Raw genomic sequence first — 25,843 nt, 5'->3', positions numbered from 1 at the left:
AGGAGGCACAGTGGCTTGTGTCTGCAAAGACCATCAAGTAAATACCTCTTGGCTGGGTCATCATGTCACTGGGTGAACTGCAATCCCATGTATTTTGAAATACCCAACACTCCATATTACACACCAAGGTGATATAAAAAAACTAATATGCCAATAAAAAAACTAATATGCCAATAATCTGCATAGACATTACCTCCCAGATGTCCAACTTCTCCATTGTCCTGTTTACCAGGTCCACTAACTACCTAGCTACTCACTAGGCAGTCCTGGGGGTCAGGGACTAACAAGAAGCGGGGCAGCTTGCCAGCTCGCTTCCCTCTCTGGCGCTTTGCAGTCCTGCATAAGAAAGCCCATTTGTCTCAGAGCCCAACCTCAACTTCAGGTACCAGAAAAGGATGAGAGATCTGAAGGAAATCAGCACCCACACCACAGTATTGCCAACACATACCTTGAGTTCATAGACTGGCTGTCTAAAAACTCTCTTTGGTGTAGGACCTAGAGTGTAAGGCTATGGTCCTTCCAGGTTGCATGTAACCAAGGGCTCAGAAAGGTCACTCGTCCCTTCTCTGATGTTCACCTGGCACTGAAGTTCCCACGTACCTGCTCTGATTGCCTTTCGATCAAGCATATCAAGTAGCTCATGTGTGCGTTGAGAGTCCTTAGCCAGGGCGAAGGTATAGGCCAGCAGGGCCTGGGTGTAAGTGCTGGCAGCTTTGGGAAGGGAAGGAGCGATGCAGCCCAGAGCCTTGCGCACCACTGTACTCTACAGAGAAGAGTTACACGGGTGTTGGTCACAGACAAACACACGTGAGGCAGGCAAACATTGAGACACAAGCAGAAGGATGCATTAGCATATGCCGGCACCGAAAGCACCCTACACATTCACCCAGGTGTCTCTGTGCTCGAGCCTGCCCTCCTCTTTGTATCAGTGCAGCAACAGTAAGCAGTGTCTCCAGCCCTTGGTGTAAGGTGCTTGACAGACCTGCCCCCCCCCCCCCCCACTCCCCACCCCCTCCCGAGCTGGTCATGGGTTTCAGCAGTGCTCTCTCAATTAAATGAATGCCCTTACTGCTGGAATAACAGCACCGTGTATTACTTTCCAAGTCCGAACACAACAAGAGCAAGAACACACAATCGCAAATGTTTACACACAGCCTGCTGACCAAGATTACTGTGTTCAATTCACCGCTACAGTGCCTTTCATGGTCACTGGGATTTCCAGTTTCCCCTGGAACACCAGTACTGCTGTTGGCAGGAGGCAGCAAACCCACTGGTCTCAGCAGCATTGTATTCCAGCATTCAGCTATGCTATTCCAAATGCGAGCCAAAGGCTCGCAGTGGTTGCCTGTCCCATATGCGTGCATCTACAGCACTTTGTGGTTTCCCCTCTTCCAGTGGCCTCTTGGTTAAGTACAGTAAGGATCACACAAGGGCTACATTTAAGATTTATTCTGACACGTGACATGCTCCTCACCTCTCTCCCTTCTAGGAAAGAGAAAAGGTAATGCCTGTGTCATCTTTGTGCTCTCTAGATAATGGAGTAGTATTGCTGGATGCAGTCACCACTTCTGAGAAATGCTCATAGTATCTACTCGTGGAGTACCAAAAGGTCCCAGGATCCAACTGCTGCTTCTTGGTTGCTGTCTCTTGCTAAAGCCCAGCAGAAGCACTAAGCTAAAGTTCCATCATTTCAATAAGTCCTACTTTTCTGTTTGCTGTTCTTAAATGTAATAACTGCAAGCACCACAGTAACCTTTCTATTCTGTAATTGAATAGAGCTAAGTAGGGATTACAGCAAGTTCGTGAATTTGTTCAGAGGCTCCTTTATTATTCCTTTTCCTTCTTAAATCTCTCACTCTCCCAGGCAGTTAAAATGGAGATAACAACACTAGTGTTTGTACAACTACCAAACTTCAAGTGAAAACACTTGATGTACCACCTGTGAAGTGCTGACTGTTGTCATACATCTTAATACCTTGTCTAGGAACAGTCTGACATGTATTATAACCCATCTGGCTCTGGTGTCTTCTGGTGAAACTGACACAAGAACTGAGAGTGCCACTCTACTGGAAGCGTTTCCACACTTACTGTGCTCATCCTGGTGTTGACAATAGCAGTCCTAAGTGCATACTGTATAGAAGCATTTAGCCTCCGTGGGAGCAGTCATGTGCCAGCTAAGAAACTGCTCCTCTACAATATGCTATTTGTTCCTCCAGTCAACATAAACAGTATATTTTGTTCCAAGAGATCAATTTCCAACACAGAGTGGGGGTAGAGAGCTGTTTGTCTCTGCCTAGATTTTTTGTCATGCAAACCATGCTTTAATACTGGTTCATTCAGGACAGTGTAAAATATCTCCAACCTTTTCCCAGCATTTTAACCCCTAACGACTTTCATGAGCCTTTTAGGTATGCTTGTAAGGGAAAGTAGGATCTGTTCTGAACATCTTGAGTGCATTAGCCCTTGCAGGACATCCTCAAACTCCCTCTCAGAATTCTGACCTCCGGTGAGTGTGTATTCTTTGTAAAAGCATTTATAACCCACTGAAGGACACTTTTCCTGGGTGCTATGGCAAGCTTTGTGTTTCCCACTTCATCTACCCACAGACCTACTCAGCAAATCCCTTCCTGGGGCTAGGATAACTCTTTGAGACTTGTATTTTTACCTATTCATTGTTACTTTTCAGTGTCTTTCATCATCATGACCATTTTATCTAAAAACAATAGTTTATGCATGTATGTCCAATTGAATAACTGTCTAGTTACTTTCACATCAACAAATCTGCTGCTGCAACAAAGCGTTCCTCACTCCATAGACAATCTTCTGAGCTAACAATACTGTTGCCATCTTCTCTGGAGCATGAGGAATTCCATGAGGTCTCCTACCTTGTGGTAGCCTAGATTTTCTATCACCGCTGTCAGAGCACTAAGTCACCCTCTGTGGATTCATTCTGGACAGAGTGGCTTCCACTAGCTCATCATGCAAATTGCTTTGAGGTCCTGTTTGTCTCCCTTCCAGGATTTTACTCGTGGATTTGGAGCACAGTCTTGTCTCTTCTCAGTAACTCTTTGCTTCCTTTCCCAAATGACAAAACTAATTCTTAAGACCTACAACAAACTCTTAGTTAATTTTCTACCAGGATGAAGATCCTTGTGCTTTTGTTTCATTCTGCTGCAGAGCACAGTATGTGTCAAATATTTGTCATTCAGTTTCCTGCAAAGTCTCCTCCAAAAAAGTCAGCCAAAACTCAGACAGTTCATAGAATTAACAAACGATAGAATAATTCAGATTGGGAGGGACCTCAGAAGGTCTCTAATCCAACCCCCTGTTCAAAGCAGGGTTAGCTATGAGATCAGACCAGGTTGCTCAGGGGTTTATCCAGTCAGGTCTTGAAAACCTCCAATGATGGTGACAACTAAACCTCTCTAGGCAACCTGTTCCAACACTTAATTGTCCTTTTGGTGAAAAAACGTGACTTGAAGGACATCTGTTGCCAGAAAGAAGGTTAATTTCCATCTGTCTCCCTTTTTCCCTAAGCCCATTGCTTTCAGTTGCAATGAAAAGCACTGCTCTTTCACTTACTTTTCTTATTTCCAGAGAACTTCGCTTCTCAAAGTCTGTAGCAATCGCATTTCTCCATCAAGTTCATTATATTTTTTTACTTGCCAGTACCACAGAGCCTAGTAATTAGTTATGATCCTTAGCACTTGTAAGAGTTCCCTCTTATTGTTAGTACTTAGGTGTGCAATTCCAACTGCCCTACAGCACTCCTTTTCCCAGACTTCCACTTTTTGTGAAGCTAAAACATATTAAAAATGTCATTACGTCTATTTACTTGACTGTGGGAGCAGCTACACCCACCTCTCCTCCCTAACAACTCACCATTAGCTCTCAGCTGTGTAGGGGTAGCAAGGAGATGGGAGGATGAGGCAGGGGAGCAGGAATGAGAAGCCAAAGGCTGGGAAATGGGCATAGTATCTAGCCATGAACTCCAATGGCTCCCAGTAGTCACCTTCTCCCCTGCCAGCGATGTTCTCCTCAAGGGATAGTTGAGGCTTTTTCCTGAGAAGTGGTAAGTTCTTCCTCCTCCACCCTATTACTTTGTCCACAAGCCTCTCCAAGATGCTCTGTCGCCTGCCTCAGTGACACCACTAAGCTCTTCAGGATTCAGATCTTAAGGCAAGAGCATGGCAAAGAATCCCAGTATTTACCTCTGGTGTCTCTCCTGCCTCCAAGTATGCAGCAGTGATGTAGGCAGCCAAGGGGACTTCCCCATCCACGCCTCCCTAGAAAAAGCATAAACATCCAAAAAGCTGGGAAAGTTAATACACAAAGACCTGAAGCTTTTCAGCAAAGGTCCCACCTATCCATGGCTTGCTCCCATGCAAGAAAGCAGAACAAGGAAAGTGAACTAAACAGTTACCACTACACTTGGCAAACACTGCTTTGAGTTGTCCTTCAAGGTGCTCTGGCTCCTACCTTCATGGCTGTGTGGAAAAGTTGGCCCACATTTCTGAAGCAACCATTGGGAAGCTGGTGGAACTCCAGCCAGGTGAGAGCAGCTTGGATGGTCCTGTTGTCCAGGAAAATGTATGGCTTGGCTTGGACAAAGCATTTAACCACAAATGCAGTCAGCCTGGTTGGGGAGAGAACACAAAAAATGGCATAAGAGAGGGAAGAGAGAAGCAGAAAGAGATGGAGTGAATGAGAGAGAGGGAAGAATGAGTGGAAAGAAAGAATCTAAGCAGAAGTTGAGGAAAAAGAAAAAAAGTGGGAGTTTGAAACTGGTGGGTCTCTCCTCACCTATTGTTGTGCTATTCCTAATTTGCCGGTCCAAGGACAGTTGCATACCCCTGGGGTGCCATAGCCCACAAAGTGTCTGGAACACTTTGGGTCCAATAGGACAGAAAGGATTCAGTGCTGGAAGCAGAAAGCTGCCCACCTCCAGGCTGTCAGACAGCAGGCAGACAGCAGGGAGAGAGCCCAGGGCTTACCAAGTATTACCGTACTCATCCTTGGTACCAAATTCACTGTAGGAACCATCAGGGTGCTGATACTGCAGCTGTATCTGGTATCCTGGGAAGCAGGATAGGACATTAGTGCTCAGAAAGGTATTTGCAGTGAAATCACTGTGAAGGGAATGGGGTGGTTGAGTGCTCTGGGTGGAAGGGGAGTAGGCATCTGGGACTATAGGTACGCTGGACACAGGGGAAGGCAGAGGAGCAAGGTGGGTCTGTTGTACTTGCCATTGCGCAGGAATCCTGTTGCCCTCTCCTTGATCTCAGGGGTCAGCTGCCTCGTCTTCTCCAGGTACTGCAGCACATAGACGATGGGGGCAAACAGCACCATGTTCTGCTCCCCACAGCCATGGGGCATCTGCACCAGGTGGTCCAGGTTCTGCAGTGCTGTCCCCATGAGGTCACCTGGAACAGAGCATAGGCACCCTGACCACCTCCTGGGCAGGAGGCTTGGGGATTCACCTCCTCCTACCTGTGACCCATTCCCAGCAGTGCACCAGGCAAGATAGCCCCAGCACAGCGTGGGGGGGGCACCTCTGTCCAGCCAGCTTATCAGTTCCACGGTGCCCTCCATATGGACTGTACGCATTCCCATCCTGACAGGGGAAGCCCATAAACAGAACACTCTCTCCCTTGCTGAGTGTTTTAGGTTATTGGAAATCAGGAAACGCAGCCATACACATGGGAAGAACAAGGCAGTGGAGCCTTCGAAATCTCAGAAAGGGTGTGGGAGGTTCTGGGTTTGGGCTTTCCTAGGGCTAAACCCAGAGATATGGGATTTGGAAAGGTACTATCGTAGCTTACATATCATATCATATCACAAGGTACATATCATATCCTTACCAGTGACCGAGACGGTGGCTCTGACTGAACCTTCAACCACATTTAGAGGCAACATCAGGGACACAGACTCCTGTGCTGGACTCCCTGACACCGGTGGGGTAAGGTGTGTGGGGAGGACAAAAAGAAAGAGATTCTGATGAAAACAGCCTTCAAAATCCCCAGAAACTGTTCAAGACTGTTCTGTGCCAACATCCCATTTTCCTGTCACAGAGGTTGCAGATCACCTCAAAAACCCTGTCCCATTCCACCTTCAACTTCCTCCATCCACCTCATGGTGACTGTGCTATCCTAACAGCCTTCCTTCTAAAGAGCTTGAGAGGATGTTCTCCTGGAAACCCTCTGTGGTCAAAGCCACCTGCTTTTCTCTACAGAAGTTACTCCACCTCGTTTCAGATTTCAGTTGCAGGCATGTCTTCTCAATGCACCTCATGCTCTCAAAATCTACTAATGGCCTTGTCATACACCATAAAATTCAAGACAGGAACAGCAAAGACAGGAACAGCAATCCTAAGTCATGTCCTCCAGCCTTGCCATGTTTGGTAGTGTGGTTTTATTACCGCAGATGAAAAAGGCCTCAAGCTGTCACATTAGTGTCAGGGAAGTTGATGCGAAAAGATTGGACCTCCCCATATCCTTACCCAGGGGAAGTTCTAGCTGGCACCACAATTAGAGTATGCTTCTGTAGCTTGGTCATGTTGACAGAGAAAATATTTCAACAAGTGGAAGGACCCAGGAGGCAGTTAGGCAGGAAGCGGGGATGAGCAGGATGAAAGAAGAAAACAATCTCTCTACCTTTTTTGGGACACAGGATGGAGCTGTGAGCCTTTTCTACCAACACTCCCTCTGGCTGTCGGAGCACATAAAAGTAGCATTATAATGAGCACACAGGAGAGAAAGAGGATTACAAGTGGATTAGAAATAGATATGGACAAAATCCTGGTTCAGGCTGGAGAGTCAGCTGGAGTAACATCATTATCACATAAAAATGTAAATTATTGTCAATCATTTTCATTTCAGATAATTAAACAGCACGCATTTTCAGAATATTGTAACTTCTGAATGTCTGTGAAACTGATGCTGTAAGATTCAGCAGAGAGCTCAGGAGCGAGGACATAAAAGAGTATACATATTTAAAGTTTTCCATGGTATGAAGTGGAGGATACCCCTCTGCCTCCCACATCCATCAGTCCTCACGGTTGGGCCCAGCTCAGGCCCTCAGATTCTAGTTATACATCTTGAATAGCAAGGGGTAGCTCCCAAAATTAACCCGCACAAAATCTGGGAATGGCACAAAGCCCACTTTTAGGTCTAGGTAACAGAACATCTTGTCTGACCCGGACTAGAAGGAGTTTGATGATCGTGTCTTTCTGTCCTTGGTTTGGGACAAATGGTATCTCTTCGCCACAGAGCTCTTCGGTGGCCACAGCCTCTGTGCTGAGGGTGATGTTCATGAGCCCTGAAAATAACACACATTTAGGTGCATAAAACATCTTCTGAGGAAGCACTTCCCATTAATACAATAGAAGTCACCTGTTGACAACAAAAAATTGGATCAGAGCCCTATGTGGTTCTGTACCTCCTAGCACAGACTTGCAAGTAATCATGACCTTAGGATGAATGCAAACGAGCACTCTCTGGTTAACAGGGCAAACAACTCCTCACTCCATGTCAGCTCTTACAAAACATCCCCGCCTTCGTCCTATTCCTTCCCAATTCCACCACCCCACCTCCCTGTTCTTCTCACCCAGTTGCTCAGCTGTGACATTCCACTGAAAGGTCTTAGCTTCACCAGCACATAAGCAGCTGCTGTAGACACAGCCTTTGCATGGCTTCAGCTGGAAGTGTGCAAACTCCTCCAGGGTCACTTGGATCTGAAGGGGCAGCAGGGATGGCAGGTAGTTACAAGATAAACATTACAGGCCATAGATTTCAGCCATCTCCTACCCACCCATACCCTGCTTTTCTTCCAGAGCCTATCAGGGCTCACCTACCTTCATGCATCGCTGCAGGTAGTTGAAGACTGTGGCCTTCAAGATGAAGGTCTCACCCTGTATCACAGAAGATGGCAGTGTGAGCTCCACAAAAAAGGGCTTGAAAACAAGCAGACTGGAGGTTGGAGCAAGTCCAAAGCCACGACGTCCTGTGCAGAACATCCCTGCTTTCCATTCTGTGATGGTGTCAGGCACAGTGACAGTGACATTCTTGTTCCCACTGGGACTGAGGAGAAGTAGACAGCAACAGAAGCATTTAACTGAATCTTGCTGTACGCAGCACCAGGTGACCTCGTCTGCACCCTTGTCTCCAGTGCACCCCATCCCCTAACCTCAGCCTAACCCCTAACCTCTGTCCTTGTAGGCTTACAGGTAGGTCCTTGTAGAAGTAGGGACTCCTGCCTCAGATGCTTATAACAATTTTTGACAATAGGTTACATGGCTGCAAGATGCCATCAATCACACTCAGTACTTTTCTCAGACAGCGCTTGCCGTTTGCACATCTAAAAATGGTTTACAGATGTCAGCAGTTTTATTCTTCTTGGCCTAGGGATGGAGAACCAGACACCAGAAGACCAACAGGACTGGCTCAACATCAGTAGAACTTAGCAGAAGAGACAGATCCAGGCATTCACCTTCCTGTGAGACACTGACAGCTTGAAGTCCAACATGAAGACAGGACAGAGACTTGCCTTGTGCCCACATCACAACTTCTGAGAGCAGCAAGCAGACTGTTCTGTGGCTGCTACCACAGCAGACATAAAAACAGCCCTAGCTAAAGCTAATGATATTATTAGACTCCAATAACTAGAGACATTCACTTTTGCCAGGCACATACAGGAAGGCAACACATACAACACAGAGACCTTTGGTTGCTCAGATCAGGCTGGTGGACAAATCACATAGGAGATATCTACTGCTGGGGGGTGAAGAGATGGATGTAGCTGGAAGAACAGTGGAGGTGGGAGAGGGCAGATGTGGGGGCATCTGGCCTGAGCAGACTCCAGTCTCCAGACAGGAAATTCTTCAAGTCAGAGATGAAAAATCTCCAAAAGCTCCCTCAGCAGACCCTGTGTACTCACTGAGCCTTTCTCACAGGACACAACTCCCAGTCCTGTGAGGAATTCTGTGGAAATCAGCTTCCCCTGTATCCTGGTTTCAGCTGGGACAGAGTTAATTTTCTTCCTAGTAGCTAGTACAGTGTGTTTTGCATTTAGTGTGAGAATAATGTTGATAACACACTGATGTTTTAGCTTATCCTAAGTTAAGGACTTTTCAGTTTCCCATGCTCTGCCAGCAAGCAGGTGTGCAAGAAGCTGGGAAGGACCATAGCTGGGACAGCTGACCCGAACTAGCCAAAGGGATATTCCATACCACAGAACATCATGCTCAGTATATAAACTGGGGGGAGTTGGCCGGGAGGGGTGAATCACTGCTCGGGCATTGGTCAGTGGGTGGTGAGCAATTGCATTGTGCATCACTTGTCTTTTCTTGGGTTCTATTTCTCTTTTTTTTTTTTTGTTATATTCCTCTTCATTACAATTATTATGATTATATTTTTATTATTATTAGTTAGTATTATATTTTATTTTACTTTAGTTATTAAACTGCTCTTATCTCAATCCACAAGTTTTACTCTTTTTTCCCAATCCTCCTCCCCATCCCACTGCGGGGGAGGGGCAGGGCGTGGAGCAGCTGCGTGGTGCTTAGTTGCTGGCTGGGGTTAAACCATGACACCCTGCATCCCAGGATACATCCTGTGAGCACAGTTTGGGAAACGCTGGCCCACAGGGCTACCACAAGCAGAGTGTAGGCAGTAAACCAAGCTGTTTTTCTGCACCGCACCTGCTTTCCTATCTTCCCATGCCAGCCACCTCCCATGGATGGACAATACTTCTGTATGATCATCTAGTAGAGGAAAATGCATTCGATGCAGACATCAGCTCCAATGAGAAACGGCCTGACAGGTATGAGCCCCATGACATATGTCCTTAGGTGTCTTCCTCAGCAGCTTATGATCTAAACTCAGTTGTATCATCTGCTGCCATTCCAGGTCACACTAAGCCGCCCAGACTAACCCCCCACTGCTCGGTTTACTCACCCCACAGAATACAAATCCCATATCCAGGTTTTGGGGAAATGCTTGTGTAGTTTCTCTTCAGCTGAAGAACCAGGTGAAAACACAGTGGGCTGATAGGTAGATGTTGTCAGATGCTCTGCTGGAAATAACAAAGACCCAGTCACCACGGGGTCCTCAGGCCCTGGTTTAAAGCAAAGGAGCTCCAGCCCAGCTCAGGCTGCAGGTCATCCAGTCAGCTCTTGGGAAGCACGGCACTGGAACAGAAGGTGCTATCACAAATTTTAAAATCTCTTGCCTCATTTCAAATGGCAGAGGTACTTTGGGCCTTACTTGCGTTTGTAGGCACCATGGGAAGGGCAACCATTCCCTCACCTCAGAGATAAGTCCTGGGATCCAGATAGCTCACTAACATCTCAGAGCCAGAAGCCGTGAGGCCCAGGCAGCCTCACACTAGCACAACAGGTTTAGGGCCAGGGAACACTCTTTCTCCTCTGTTTGCAATTACAGCAAGTACTGCCTCTTAGCCCAAACCCAGGACTGTTTTCACCTGAAAGACTAAGCATCCAATGTAAGAAGAAACAGTTGGCAAATGCTTACTGTTATATGCTTTATGGGGCTGGGCAAACATCAACATGGGCCTGGAAGTAAACAGTCCTGTTCCCTGCAGCATGGTTGTCGATGGAGTGGTTGGACACACTCTGGGTTTCCTGATATTGGTGTTGGACATAATTTTCAACCCCATTTCCTGTAGGAAAAAGAAAGAACTGATGCACCAGAAGCTTGTCCTCTCCTCTCTGCCCTCTACCCTGTGCCTTCTTGTCCCCTCATGCAGTGGGGACTTGGCTGTCCTCTGGCTTGGCAAAGCATTCTCGTACTTCATTTTAAGAAGGAATTATTCAGATTCTCAGCAATGGGCAAACGAGGTCTTCTGAGCTAATTCATCTGGCCTGAGTCAGCCAAATTTATTCTTTTTCAAACACGTTTTCACTTAGGTACTATGCCTTCTCAGCCTGCAGAGTGCAATTGCTTATGCTATGGAGATTAAACAAACTATGTGAAATCCAATTAAAGTAACCAATAATCCCTGGCATCCTGAATCACACAACCAAAGTGCAGTAACCACACAACAATTTCTTCTTGGTCAACATTTCAAGTCGCTTATTCAAATAACAAGTGAGTTACAAGGGCCTAAACTGGACATGTTGCCTGTACTGTCTGTAATGGCATCCCTAGGATATTGGTAAAGTCAGGGGGCCACACTTGCCTCAGTTCATGAATTATCCCAACCCACCAAATCAACCATTTTTACCCTGAATGCTGTAAACACATCAGGCTCATCAGAATTTGGGAACCCGCATGAATGATCATCTTCAGACACTTGGTGAGGATACCTGGAGTTATAAACAGATGGGAACAGCCCATAGATCTGAGAAAGCAAGAAACAGGGGGAAAAAAAAAAAAAATCAGCACAAATAAAACCTGGCATTCCCTTCCTGTCATACATCCAAGGCCTGTTTGAATTGCTCCTGGCTACCGTGCGTGAACGCATGCCAGAAAGCCCAGGCTCACTGTCAGTCTTCCCTGGCTCTCCTCTGATAGAGCCAGCACAACCCGCTGAACTGAACATGAGACAGAACAACAGAAGCTGATTTACCACTGGTGCACTGAGTGATGTTCAACCTCTTTCTTAACGCATGTCCCCTCATCCTTACCCATGCCACACTGAGAGCACTGCTGATCCCTCTAGGCAGTGCTTTGAGTTCCTGGGGAGATAAGCTCTGCACAGATGCAATGGCCTGTCTGTCTCCCTCCCTCCTCATGTCAGTACAAGGGAAGGGAAGAAGTCGGAGCAGGCCCACTCACCAAGGAGCTGCTGAGCTCTTTTCCTGGCTTCAGCAAAAGGACGCTCCGATCCACAGCCCAGACGGCACAGGTGGACCCAGGAGCTGCCAGCAGGTGGAGACCAACCTCTGAATCAGGAAGAGTCTCCGAAGTTGAGAAGCCCAGCTCCACCTGGATGGGAAGAATGCAGGCAACACCTGAGTGACGTTTCTGCTGCTGGCCACCCTACCACTTCCTGAGCAGGGAAGGGACCTACATGAAGAGATTTTCCAAGGACTTGCCTTGGATGGAAACCCAAGGAACCTCCTAAGGACCCCTAGAAGGTATTTAAAAAAAAAATCACGTTGAGGTTGTAACAGGAAAGATGGCAGAAGGGGAACCATCAGTGTGCGCAGCTCACAGTACTGGAGACATTCCTGTGTCAGAACACAGCGCTCTCTTTACCCAGCAAACCAGCCAGCCATGATCACACACCTCACACAGCTGTCTTTCTGCTCCTTTTGGAGCCCCAGATCAAAAACAAGCCTAGTCCTTATCTCCAGGCTATTTGTGGGGTTGGTCCCAGTTTCCTGAAGCACTTCCTGTTCTTGCTTGACTGTCCGTGGCAGATAAAGAGCTGTGGAGCAGAAGTAATGCCAGTCCTCAGAAGTTTATCTTTGGAGTGCAAGACACAGCCAAGAAAGCAGATTCCCATGGATGTCACAATGACCACAAGCACTCAGCCCTTTCTGGATGGCGAGTAAAATCCACTTCTTCCATCAGCCACTTCCAGCTGTCTTCCCAACACCACATAGTAAAAAGTCTAAGTGTCTGCTGCAGCAGCAGAGCAGCCTTGAGCTCTCCTGGGAATCATGCTAATAACCTGTGCTGGGCTGTGATCCTACTGCGTTGTAGTTGCTATACAGGCCTATGGAGATAGACACAGCAATTCTCTGCCTTTCCCAAACATTGCAGCAGCCCCCACAATGCTCAGCACATACTTGCTCCATACATCACAGCACACTTCACCGTTCACATACTGCAGTTCACGTGACAGCATCCCACACAGTATCAACCACACACAGCTACACATATTATGTATTCCTCAGTCTTCTTTCATTGCAGCAGACACATACTCTCACACATTTAGTCATTGCCTCAGACACAAATCCTACCTTATTTCTGAAACACATGGAGACACTGAAGATGGCAGAATCGGCAATGATTTTTCCATTAGGGAAGATAACATAAACAACAAGTCTTGGAGCTGGGGCATAGATCGAGCTGAAGGTAAGAGGGATGGAGAAGAAGCCTTTCAGCACTAGATGGAGGAGAGAGGGAAGAAGTAGATTTGGTAGTGAAAATAGACTCTGATCAGCTTCTGACATTCTGCATGTGCCTGTTTAATTCCTTTCCTCAAGTCTTTCAGGACCAACGAGATTTCTGGAGACTACTGAAACAATCAGCACATCTCTGGATCTGGTATTCAAGACCAGCATTGCCTCAAGGTGATGAAACAGCTCTTTGGAGTTCAAGCTTCACTCCTTGTGGAGCTAGAGTCTCAGATATCTTTCAAAGCCTCCTATCACCAAACATCTCCCATCCCATCACCAACGAAGAGGTGACCTTTGTCCCAAAGCACCTATAATTTCAGTTCTAAAAAAAAAGAGCTGGAGAAGTAGACAAGAGAGAGTCAACACCCATCAAAATTATACGCTGTGGCATCCTAACTACTCAGATCATTTGTAGACACAATTGCAAATTAAAGCAGGAGAGTTTTGATAGAGGGTAAGGCTATAGTTTCATGCCGCTTGCAGGGGCAGCAAAAGGAGACTTTGAAAATGAAGACAACAGAGGATGAGCCTATGGGCTGGGAAATACTGAGTATTGTTCTCTTGGTACCAAGCAGGAGGGTAAAGGCAACATGAAAGCTGGAAAGGCACGCTGCTCTGATGCAACAGAAAAGTGGTGAGCCAGCTCTAAAGTGCAAAGAGTCTTATGCCACATATCCAAATAAGGTGGGATGCCACAGACCACTGAGTGCATGCTAGACATGAAACAGGGGAGTGCACTTACTTCTTGGCAGCCCAACCCAAACAGTCTTCTGACCTGCATGGACTATCCCTCTTTTTCCTGTGACCTAGGGAAGAATACAGAAACGGAAGGGAATGCCAGTCATAGTCTTTGAGATCACTATGCAGATCAAAGTGACCCTGAAACTGGAAATTAAATGGGGTGGGGGGAGGGATATGAGCTTTACTCACCTCAGGTAGCAGGGAGAGCTCAGGGGATCAAGAAACTTGGGGAAGGACAGGTAAGGCCAATACCTGCCCTGCACCTGTGCAGAGCCCAAAAGAAAGGTGCCACCTTTCTTGCTATTACTGCAGCACTAGGATCGAAACCAGGATCCAGCCCCATGATAGCTGGATAAGCTACCTGTCCTGGGCTGAGCCAAATCTATCAAAAATCAGGCTTGAATCTGTAGGAGATGCTGATCTTGTGCTTTGAGCCATCACCCACTAGCACTTCCCCAGAAACTCACAAAGTAGGAGAAAATGACACGCTTGGGCCCATGTTCCAGGTCCTCCTGGTAAATTCTGAAGTCCACCTGGACAGCTTGCTTTTTACCACAGGGCATTGTTTCTGGCACATGGACAATAGAGAGAAAGCTCCTGCTGGTGCTGTAGAATGGACGTATGAAATGAGAGGCTTGCTGGTAAATCATATCAACTGCCCCAGGCTCTCTATCCAAATCTTGATGCAGGACACTTGCCTAGTGAGACCAAAAAAAAAAAAAACCCAACAGTTAATTTCTCTAATTAAGCAAGTCAGCTGCAAGTCACCCTAGTTGTGGCTTGGTAAGAAGCTCAGATCGGGTCTAAGCAACACCATAGCACAGGTCTCTGTGTGGAGAGTTCATAAGGAAAGCAACTGGGATCCGGAGAATAAGCTCTCGGAGCCAAGATCCAGAACACGCTGAGGTGTTTCAGGTTTGAATTACTGTCTTTCAAGAAGGAACAACGGAGATGTCTGTGGGGCAGTAAATAGCTCTGAGATGCATGCGTATCCCTGCCAACGAGACAGATTCTTCCTCCCTTACCTCCAGGGAGGCTGAAGTGCTGTTCCAAGCAGTCGTGTTCAGGCTAAATGAAGCTGTCCCAGAGTCCTTAGTGATGTACTTCTGCTTAAATTGCTGCTCACCACAGCTTACTATGAGGAGGACTTTTTTGTGCTTCAGTGCCTTGCCTTGGTAGTTGATGACTTTAATCTGAGAACATCGTGGTAAGCAGGAGAAATGCAGAAGAGTAATCAGCGGACAGAATCTCCTGCTTCTCCAAGTCCAGAGCAGCATTTCCAAAGACAGCAAGGTCACCCTTTCAGTCACTAACAATATTATCAAGACTGCTACTAGTCACCTCCTATTATCACTTGCACTGCCGTGTTCATTCACCCCCATGCTCTCTACCCCTTTCACAGCAGAAGGCCTCCCGGCTGCTGAAATTCCAAATGTTTGGGTTTGCACCCCACATATGGATCCCCATAGCTGCTGCTACTCAAGGCTTATTTGGCAAATGGCAGTCTTGGGTGTTAATCTCACTTTTGACAATTCAAGAGTTTTGTCTCTGGGAGTCATTCATGCCCTCCCAAGCCCCTGGCTGGAGGTGAGGTCGGAAAAGACTCTAGGTAACAATCGCTGCGAAGGCATTGCTCACGCTCTCCCCTCCAAAGGACTGTAACTGGGAATTACCTTCCCCCTGTACATCTCTCCAGTGTGGTAGTAAGAATTCACATCCTCAAACAAGGCCATCCCACCAGTCTTGGAGATGAGTAATTTGTGGGAAGCATTGACGTGTGTATCTGAATGAAAGCAGCGAGACAGAAACATAAGGGAGGGAGCAAGGAAACCAAGCACCCCTCAGCAATTTCCCTGCAGAGTGACCCACTGGTAATACTGATGCAAATGTTCAGCTGCACACACATTTCATACCAGGGAGATGATCTGCCCAGGGCTCTGGGTATCTAGTCTTCCTCCCACTTACTTCTAGCCATTAGAGAGGTCCCTAAGCTTCACCATCTGAGACTGCAGGCACTCAGAGTGTGTCATGCCATCAGGAACTCCTGGCTCTGTCTGTATCCGTGAGGTTAGACGGCAGGCCCCAACAGGCTCAGAAAGCTCAGAGCCCTTGCTAGCCTGAAAGTCTCCAGTGTTCTTGGTAAGATTAGTGCGTTTTCACATGCCTTTTCCCAGCCACCAGAGATGTTTCCAGAGTTACCTGTGCCATCCTCCACCAGCGAGGCCTCTGCAACTATGCTGTCCTGATAGTACCGAAAGTCTCGACTGAAGGAGGACAGACTCACATTTGTGAAGAAGCAACCCGTCTCATCTGTCTGAAAGTACAGAGAGAGGAAACAAGCTCTGAGCAAGGCACTTACGTTAGAAGTTACCCAAATGGCACAGAAACAGCAGCACAAAATGCCCGCTCTCAGGGAGCTTGCCTTTTGACATAGCAGTCCAGGATGTGGAGCAGGCACATGAGGCACACCCAGTCATAGTCACCAGGCACAGTTACTAAGAGGCAGCACCAGTAGACCACTGGCCAAGCAGCCAAAACCACGGGGTAACATCACTGTTATTTCAGCTAAAGCTTCCAGCAGCCTTGCCTTACCCTGGGGCTGAGCACAAATATCTCTGTGGCTCAGCTCCTGCTAAGCATCTCACCTGGTTGTTGAATTCCTGACAGAGATCAGGTTTCGAAGCACTGGGCAGAAATGGGGCTATCTTCTGACAAAGGCTAACATGAACCATCCCCTGGACGCCTTTTCCATAGGTGTATCTGTTTGGGGGAGCAGGGAAAGGGACAGACAGTCACACACAGTGAGAGAACACAGGGCTTGCTTTGCATTGCCCCAGAGACCACTTATTCACGGATGTTCACAATATAGCACAAGAGCGGCAGCCACACAGCAGGCCCAGGAGCCCTGACCCAGTAAGCAGGGTCAGGCTAGGGCACTGCAGTGATGCGAGATCAAGGGCTCTGTGATATAATTAGTGCCAAACTAATCTATTCTGGGAAACCAGAGTGTTGTAGGTACTGACTCAGCACAGAGCTCTGCACTTTACATCAGCATCACCTGCAATAACCCCAGGATATGCTGAAGGCATGCATCATCTTATGAGCAGAAGCATGGGTGATTATGAAAGTGCCTTTCATTAATAAAGCACCTTTACATGAGGCCGTTAACTCTAGCGTTGTCCTTGGACTGTACCTTGGGCAATTCCTTTTTGCCTCTCTCTAGTTTCCTCTAAAGCATAACCTGGAAAAGTTTCCCTTCATTTCCCATGAGTTTGTTCTGCAGGGAGATGAACACCAAACATCTGCCATGTTCTGTCCCAGAAATGGCGGCTTGTCAAAGGGTAGATTGTTCCCCCAGGTTTTGTGTGTAGAGACTTGTGGAGTGTTTTTAGAAAAGGGGCATTAGAGTACCAGAAGGATAGTTATAGAAATTTTTTGTGTTGCATCAGGGTGCAAACAACTGCCGTGGAAGATTCTGGCTTCCTGTAACTGAAGGGTAGTAATTTTCCCCTGAGCTCCTCATGATTACCTAGCCATCTTGTGCTCATCGGGCCAGAAATTAACACAGGGCCATCCCTCCAAGCAGAATCCTCACCTGCCACATACCCGGAGCGGGAAGGTTTTATCTAGCACATAAATCTGATTTGGCGCCTCAAAGATCAATTCAAATTTTGGCAGCACTGGAAGGAAAAAACAGACAACTGTAGGAAACACTCACCAGGGACAGCCTTTCCAGAGAATCAACATGAAGATAGACTATGTGGAATAAGAGCCAGGAAATGGAGAAGGAAGGTGGTGAGAATGGGAAAGGGAAGATTTCCATTGTTTCTTTAACAGATTTGTGTGTAGTCCCTGGTTGATTGCTCCTTCCCAAACTAAAATGCAAACATGTCCATGTCCCTGCACTTCTGACAGCTGTTTGCACTGAGAGAAGACTAGACTCCCAACACAGTTAATTAGGGCATGAAAGAGAAGTGGGAAGGCAGTGGACTTCATACTTGCTGGAAAAGCCCAGCCTAAATGACCTTGTTTTGTCTGATGCAGAGATCTGCAGAAATCAGCTGTGTCAAAGGTCTGGGGCCATGCACAACATTCCTCCTGTACACTGAACCAAGGTCCCAAAGCAGTCTCTCTCCTGAGCCTCAGCTCAGACTCTTTTCTATGACAGATGCCATTACTTTTCCCATTTGCTCCCAGGATGGTTAACATGGAATAAACACCCAGCTTCCTGGATCAAGAGTGCAAGGTCCTCTCTGCAGCTCAGACATATCCCCCACATGCTCATACCATATTCCTCAATGGAGAAGCTGCCGTATGCTTTTGCACTGGTTACGTTGATGACATAAGTCCCCAGCAGAGGCTCATCACTTAGCTGGAAAGACAGATCTGCAATGCCGTCTTGGGGGACCACATTCAGCCACTGCTCTATCCGGTTGTTCTTAGGGTCCTACACCCACAAGAGAGGAAGAAACAGTTGTTGCAGCATCTCACTGATCCACACCCCATAGAAATCGAGCTTCAGGATTTCAGTGCTGCAGACTACCAGGTTGCATAGCTAATGAATGAGGTTTGGTATAGACTAGTTAAGAAATTTTGAAGACAATATAATGCTCAGATTCTGCTCCCAGCATCTAAGTCTCCTTCTACGCTTCTCTAAATTCTGATCTCAAGGAAAGATCCTTCACAGTTCTAATCTTTTTCGTAAAGGTCTAAGTTGATCTGTCTATACTCTTGCAAGTCTAGAACAACTCAGATTTCTACTGAAGTAACTGGGAGCATAACCTCAAGTGCATAAAACAGAAGTTGTAGGGAGTATGTTAGTTTAAGAAACCTTGAAGTTCTACCATTCGACTCACAGGTCTGTAAAATCTATCAGGAACTGAATATAAATAGCTCAGTGAAATGGCTGCCATCAACATTACTGTAACACTAGATTTCAGCATCACTTACCTGGAGAAACAGGGAAATCTGGGGGGAAAAAAGGCAAAAACATTACAAGACAGAAACACATGCCAGCAACACACACAAGGTACTTCAGATGCAGAGCCTTCTTGAAGGATGTGCAACTAGTGACTTGGAAATTTAGAGCACTGACAATGATATGAAGTAAAAAAAATGTCACCAAAAAGGAGAAATACCGGGTGGGTCCATTACAGTAAGGTCTGGAGAAAGGGAAAGGAAAAGCCGATCTGGAGGTCACCCAGCACTTGCTAATGACTTCCTGGCAGAGTCTCTCCAACAGGAAAACTCACTACCCAAACCGACCTAGCTCTGGCTCAGCTGCAGTCTTAAGGGCATTACAGAGGTACAGGATCACATAGTTTGGAAGGAACCTCTGGAGGTCATCCAGTCCAACACCCTGCTGAAGCATGTCTTCTTAGAGCAGATTGCTCATAGCCTTCTCCAGCTGAGTTTTGAACATCTCCAAAGATGAAAATGCCTTCTCTGGGCACCTGTTTTAATATCTGATCATAGTCGCAATGAAAAAAGTTTTTCCTAATGTCTAATCAGAATTTCCCATGTTCCAACTTTTAGGAGCCAGATTAAGAGCACCCCTCCCCACCACACCCCCAGGAAAACCTGACTTGCCAACTATTCACTCCCCACATGACACCATCACATCAGGAATCAGTATGTCCCATGCTTGCATGACCATTTTACCAAGACAAGCAAGAGACATGTACATCTCTGCCATCTTCCTGAGTTACCAGCTTTTACTTGAGTTACTATTCTCCTCTGGACACTCATCAAGCCTGGCCCAGGGAATAATGTAGAAAAGTTGGAGCTTTGGCAGATGAGCAGAGTAGAAAGGAAGTAGCATCCACACATGGAACAAGGCAGCCTTTTCCACAGCCCCCCAGGGATGGCTTACCGAATTGTTGAGTGCAATGAATTCCTCATCCAGAGTCACGATGCGAAATTTCACTGAAGGCAAGGAAATCAGAGAATATATTTATCAGATCTCAGTCCTTCCCTACAGACCCCCGCTCTCTCTGTTTTCCCAGCTCCTGTCTCCGTTCTATACACATTTGTGATAACATCTGACACGGATGCTGCCACATGTAAGATACCATGGACAATGACCTACTACCTCCTGCAACTTCACAGTCACCACAAGCTGGACATTACAGCCACTGAAAACACCACATCAACAAGAGACATTGTCTCAAAGCCTTCTGCTAGGGCTGTCCATGAATTTCAGGCAATCGCAGGCTTTCCATATGGTGTTACCAGGAGAAAGCCCACATTTGCAGCTCTCACCTGTCTGCCCTGGTTGATAAATGGGCTTGTCTGTTTGGATGAAGGTGCCACTGCTGGCCTTGCGGATCAGGACGTTTTTCTTCTCCTCAACACTGACCCCTTCGCCTGTGATGATCAGTTTGACAGTGGCAATCTCCTCTGTGCCATCAGCTGGAGGTGCAACCTATACAGACAGAGAGAGTAGAGCACACAGCCCCCAGGTAATCTTCTGGGGGCCCTGAGCAGGAATTGAGAGTAAAGTGGAAGTACTAATCAGTTCCCCTCCACCTGTCCCAGGACATCCCCTCCAATACCTGGATCCAGATCACATCCAGACCTCACTCAGTCCTACGTGACAGCAGGAGGCCCTGCATGTCATGGAATCTGCCCTTTTTCCCACTGGTTAAGGAATTTTGCCTCTGGTGACAAGCAGGTGCTTGACACCTCTGAGTCTTCAGACTTGGTCAGGAAGATGGGCAGATGCCAGAAAGGTGGGATATGGTAGCAGAGAATCAAGGAGAGAGGTCGAGCTGTAGCACAGCCTCAAATGCTAGGCCTTCAGAACTACCCAGCATGTACAAGTAAGAAAGTCAGATTAGAAAAGACAACCAGAGGGTCTTCCTGACTCCAGCAGCCAAAGACCCCAGCAGCCTCAGCACAGAATATACTGTATAATAGAAGGGATGCTGTTTAGGCATGTCTGCCTTATCCTAGATCTTTGCTAAATTCTCACCAACAATGAATCAACTCTAAGATGCTGTTTAAAAATAACAAGCACCTCCATTTCATTCCACCTGCTCTTCAGTAGCTCCTAAGAGCTGAGTTGCTGCCTGACTTCAGGTCCTACATAAACTGCAGTATGTCATGCAAACCACCATTTCCCCAGGCTTTAGCTGTGGAGCTGCACAAGTCCTTCAGAGAAGAGCTAAAGCTGCTTTGTCTGATCTGGGATGGAAGAGAAGGAAACAGGTGGGTTCTTCTTATATATCCAGAAGGTTGGTAGATTTTAGCAAATGTAACTTCAATTTAAAAATTAGATTCAGAAGGGGAATTCAGTGCTGGCCAACAGATAGCGTGCTGGGCTACACATCCCTAGGCACCACCCACTCCACTTCCTAGCAGGCTCACTCCAAGGCAAAGTAGACCCTGACCACGTCATCCCTGGTTAGGGAGTAACACAAGGGATTTTCAGTTCCTGAAGGGAAAACCAGTAATGGCATTTGCCTAGGGTGGCTCACCCGGAACTTAGTGCACATGAAAGTCTTCTCCTTCTGGATGGTTTCTTGCACTAAGAGATCACGTCCCGCAGAGTGCTCCAGGACCAGATTCACTTGAAGCTTTGCTTCATAACAGGTGATATGGAGGCAGGCAACTTGGGTGGATGGGTAGCGGAGATCTGCAGGGATCACCACCAGGTAATGTCTGGGGCAGGGGAAAGAAGACATCAGAGGTGGCATCAGGCTGAAGGCTCAGAGATGCAAAAGAGCTTCCTTGCAGCGGCCTACTACTGCAGAATTCCTCAGCGATGTGCCATGGCTGCAGTCAATATTCAAAAGCAACAGTGAACTCAGCAAAGTGATTGCTTCACTGGTAACTTGAGAAATAGTTTCTGCTTGATTAGCTTAAGTATAATCTTTCAGCCCTATAATCTTTTTCAAACCCTTTGCTCCAGTCATCTCCTGAACTCCCCAAAATCATCCCTTGCAGTCTTCAGAAAAAGTGGCCTCATAACTTTGCAGTCTAGACACCAGTGATTTGATCTGGCATGGCAACTGGAGAAGTAAACATCCCTGGGACTTGGAAGCCCCTAAAAAAGGTGGCTTGTATTTTAACTCACAAGAGTCGATCTAATACATGGGAGGCAAGGTAAACAACTCAGCTACCCTTTGGGACGATCCGATAGAGCAGAAAGCAGAACAGCTGACGGCTTGGAATGTGGTCTATCTACCTAGACTGATGCATTCATGAAAGAGACTGAAACAAAAGTTCAGCATCACTCACAGTTGGTGAAAAGCAGCTGCAATGCGGAACAGAAGGCTCAGGAGGATAGCTATCCTCATCTTGGGGGCTCTTGCTGCCCAATCTCCAATGGCCCCCTTCCTCTGAGACCACTGAGGCTGTTTTTAGGGGGGTAATTTCTTTCTAGCACAGCCTAAATGAAGAGGAGGGATGGAGGGAGGAGCCAGTCTCTCCCCACCTCTTCCTCTCTCCTGAGATTATACTCAGGCAGCAGTAGAGATGGGTGTACTGTGCCAAAGTGCCCCTTAGCCAATAGCAGCTGCGTTGGCTGCCATCCACCAGTTCAGAACATCCCCTCCTGCAAGGCTGCCATGGAGACACCTGACCAAATGGACTTTTCATGGAAAAAAAACAGAGAGAACTTTGCTGATCAGTGACCCAGGCCAGGTCCTGATCACTTGTCACTCGCGTCCCTTTGTTTCAGCTGGAGATGGATTGCTGCTGTGCAGCCAGCAGCAAGAGCTCACCCCAGCACACAGCAGCCAGTGTTGTCATTCAGGACAGAGGATTAGTAGTTCTGGATCAGATTATGCGGATGTGGATCTCCTTAGGCTGTTTGGCTTGAGAATGGGAGCAAATCCTTGCATGTGCACAAGGAAGCACTGTAGCAACACTACCACCAGCCAGCAACCAGTAATGAGCAAATGACTTTGCCTTTTCCTTCCTTGCATGCAATGAGGGAAATGGAAATATATGCTGGCCAACAGAAGTCTCCACCAGCTCCCTGCAACACCCATTAGCAAGGAGGGGGCCTCAGGAACTGGTTCCTGTTCCACATTGTTCATGTCTGGGTCTGAAAGGTCTAAGGTACAGGGATACAGCCTTTTGGTTCTGTTTTTGAACCTGAGGGTCAGGTTAAAACTCACAAATCAAACATACGGGACTTTTTCTAGCACTGATGACAACCTGTACAGAAGGATAGACAATCGTGCTGTTTAACCAGCCTGGCCTCCAGAAAAGCGCGGTCACCACGTAAACTACCTGTTGTGAGCGGTACACGGATTGCATTAACTCACAAACTACATCTGAGACTTGTGTGAGACAGCATTAGTTAGCCCAGGCTGACATGTACCAGGGACTGTCCTAATAATACAGACAGCTATGATTCTGTGCCTGGAAATATTTCCCAGTGCTCTTCAATAGCGCTGACGCAGCCTAAGCTTTCCATATCTAGGTCCCAACATGGTGTTACTCAAGCAGGCACTTGGGACCTCTCTGTCTGGCAGAACCAGGTTGCAGGATGCCTAGAAATTTCCAGCTAACTTGGGATGCCTGTTCCCAATGCTCTCCATACTCTTCTTCCAGCTAAGGCTGGGAAGACTGATCTCCATTTTACCTCTATCACTGGGCCAATCTAAAACAAGCATGCATCATTCTGGCTACACATTATGCACAGAAGCTGTTAGTGCTAGCATTGCCTTTGTCTCAAGTGAATATTTCACTGCTCAACTGATTGAGATAACTCGCCAGAGGCCAGATATCCCAGCTGTTTTCAGAAATCAGCTTTGAGTTGGTCTAAATCAGTGCTAGGCTCCTAGGCAAGGAAGACTGGACACTTTTTATTTTGATGGACACATTCTCTCCATTCTTGTCTCTTTGTGAAGGAAGGCCATGTTACTGACAATGGCAGGCAAACGTAAAAATTTTTGTCTAAAACCCAAGATTTTCCTACAGAGAGCACCAGCCAGATCTGTGATAAATCAATAAACCATAGCCAGAGAGGTCCAGCTGCTGGCAGACTTCTGACAGGAGCTGCACCCACCGGGGCCAGCACTGGGGAGATCTCTCTGACCCTGTCCCACCATGCTCCTCCTACCGTGTTTGCCCAGGTGCGTTCTCTATTCCTTGCTTGGCTTCAGCAAACCTGGCTCTTGGTCACAGGAACATACATTTGAAGGATCTGCATCGAAGGCAGTGACTGACAGTTGCACAGGTGTCATAGACCCGAACAAAGTCTCTGAAATAGAGAAAGCACAGCAAGGCTGTGCACAGTTTCTAGTTCTGCAGTTTCTTTCTCTAAATGATCTCAGAGAAGGCCTTCGTGATAGAAGTGCTGAGCCAAGATACCCATGGGGAGTAAGGGATCTACCACTCCTGAAAACACACTGTTCAGCTGGAGCAAAGGACGTAGTACATACTGCCAACACAAAACCATATAGATACCTGTTCTCCACAGATAACTTGAATCAAAAATGAAAAGGAAGAAGAGGAGACTCAGTAAAGGTCACACCTATGATCATGGAAGATATCTTCCATGGCTCAGAATGAGGACCAGGAGCAATTGCACCTTGGAAATCACTCCAATGTTTTAATATCTTTGAAGAAAACAAAAAGGCAATAATATCAATGTTTTGTATGAGAAGAGTACTGGGAAAGCACTGATGTCTGCAGAGCACTTTGACAGGAGACTGTGCAGAGAGGAGGCAGTGATCAGTTTCTTTAAAGAATCACATCTGTTAGAGAGCCTGTAGTGCAGAATAATTCATCAAAGCAACTGAATCATTCTTCATTCTCCTCTAGACACTCATCACCAGCTTCATACAGGCTTAGGGCCTCCTCCATTGTTGCCTTCTTTCCTTTCCGATCACAAACTTCATGCTCCTAATCACTGACATTTCCAGCTCGGCCTCTTACACACGCATACACACACTCTATAACTACTGCGTAGCATCTTCAAAGACAATGAGATTTGATATCCTTGTGTTCTGATAGTGAAGTATGCTTCTGCATTAAGGAGATTTCACAGTCTATGCAGGGTTCATAAAAATCTGTGAGGCCATAATATTTCTGCAACCTGACCAGCATCCATAACATAAAGGAATCCCTTGAAAGAATCTCTCCATAATGCCAAGGTAGACTGCTGCACCCACTTTCTGCTGCCTTGACAGCAGGATTTGTCCACTGCGCCAAAGCCAAGCAAGGAATTGGGAACACACCTGGACAAACACAGCAGAAGGAGCAGGAACTGACTGGGTCAGAAAGCTTGAAGGCAACATAATGTAAACTGTTCTATGCCTCTCAGTGCTTGGCTCCTACACCGAGATCACTCAAAGAACTGCAAATCTTCTGAAATTTTTGCCCAGAAATCTAGTGCAAGCCTTTAGATTGTAGGCTTTAAATTTGTTAATTGGAACTGAGCTTTGGAGAATTATGGAACTATGCCCAAGGGAGTCTGGAAACCTTCACAAGAAGGCTCTCAAACCATGGGCAAGCCATGGATCTCTCTCCAAAGAACAGGTGTGAACCCTGAAACCTGCAGCTTTGCATACTTTTCACAAAAAGACATAAATAACTAGTGTAGCTTATTTCTAGCTAACACTCCAAAAATCCACACAACCCACTGAAAGAGCCTATTATCTTCTGAACCTTCTTGACCCAATACCAAAGCTCTGGTTCTTGCTTCATCTCTCCTACTCACCCCACTGAACTGAGAAAGTCTCATCAGCACTCCAGGCATAGAGACTTCTGAATCACAACAACCTGACTTGTAAATTCAAATCTAGCCATCAAGTAGATAAGCACTCATGGAAGTTGAAAACTGTTTACAAGTTGGTAAACTGGCTCAACCAAAACCACAAAGACTTCCAGATCTGAATGCTGTGGCTTAGGAATCATCTCTAGTGTTAACAAAGAATCAAAACCCAAACCAGAACCTAGTGGTAAAGTTTGGGGTCCTAGATAAAGCAAGTTCCACCAGAATAATTGTGGTGAAGCTTCAACTATACGTAATATATTTGTGGACCCATTTGTCAGGTG

At 46.7% G+C, this 25,843-nt stretch overlaps 1 protein-coding gene across 1 annotated transcript in view; it reads right to left on the bottom strand.

The window, feature by feature from the left end:
- Positions 1-25,843, bottom strand: part of LOC127016080 (alpha-2-macroglobulin-like protein 1) — a 46,659-nt gene that overhangs the window by 3,534 nt on the left and 17,282 nt on the right. The window contains exons 12-38 of the mRNA XM_050896442.1: positions 21,307-21,490; positions 20,090-20,252; positions 19,701-19,753; positions 18,779-18,796; positions 18,116-18,275; positions 17,424-17,508; positions 16,474-16,588; positions 16,028-16,142; positions 15,502-15,611; positions 14,854-15,021; positions 14,296-14,526; positions 13,830-13,893; positions 12,929-13,074; positions 11,796-11,945; positions 11,242-11,358; positions 10,530-10,677; positions 9,954-10,071; positions 7,853-8,078; positions 7,606-7,732; positions 7,196-7,317; positions 6,654-6,708; positions 5,862-5,945; positions 5,247-5,423; positions 4,995-5,076; positions 4,480-4,636; positions 4,212-4,286; positions 601-763 (exon numbers count right to left, since the gene is read on the bottom strand). Of these exons, the coding sequence (XP_050752399.1) occupies positions 601-763; positions 4,212-4,286; positions 4,480-4,636; positions 4,995-5,076; positions 5,247-5,423; positions 5,862-5,945; positions 6,654-6,708; positions 7,196-7,317; positions 7,606-7,732; positions 7,853-8,078; positions 9,954-10,071; positions 10,530-10,677; positions 11,242-11,358; positions 11,796-11,945; positions 12,929-13,074; positions 13,830-13,893; positions 14,296-14,526; positions 14,854-15,021; positions 15,502-15,611; positions 16,028-16,142; positions 16,474-16,588; positions 17,424-17,508; positions 18,116-18,275; positions 18,779-18,796; positions 19,701-19,753; positions 20,090-20,252; positions 21,307-21,490 (3,413 nt within the window). The remainder of the gene's footprint in view (positions 1-600; positions 764-4,211; positions 4,287-4,479; positions 4,637-4,994; positions 5,077-5,246; positions 5,424-5,861; positions 5,946-6,653; positions 6,709-7,195; positions 7,318-7,605; positions 7,733-7,852; positions 8,079-9,953; positions 10,072-10,529; positions 10,678-11,241; positions 11,359-11,795; positions 11,946-12,928; positions 13,075-13,829; positions 13,894-14,295; positions 14,527-14,853; positions 15,022-15,501; positions 15,612-16,027; positions 16,143-16,473; positions 16,589-17,423; positions 17,509-18,115; positions 18,276-18,778; positions 18,797-19,700; positions 19,754-20,089; positions 20,253-21,306; positions 21,491-25,843) is intronic.

The sequence above is a fragment of the Gymnogyps californianus genome, chromosome 1 (genome assembly GCF_018139145.2).
Source record: "Gymnogyps californianus isolate 813 chromosome 1, ASM1813914v2, whole genome shotgun sequence".
NCBI classification, from domain to species: domain Eukaryota; kingdom Metazoa; phylum Chordata; class Aves; order Accipitriformes; family Cathartidae; genus Gymnogyps; species Gymnogyps californianus.
The sequence above is the reverse complement of the archived record's forward strand: the minus strand, read 5'-3'. Positions and strand labels throughout refer to the sequence as shown.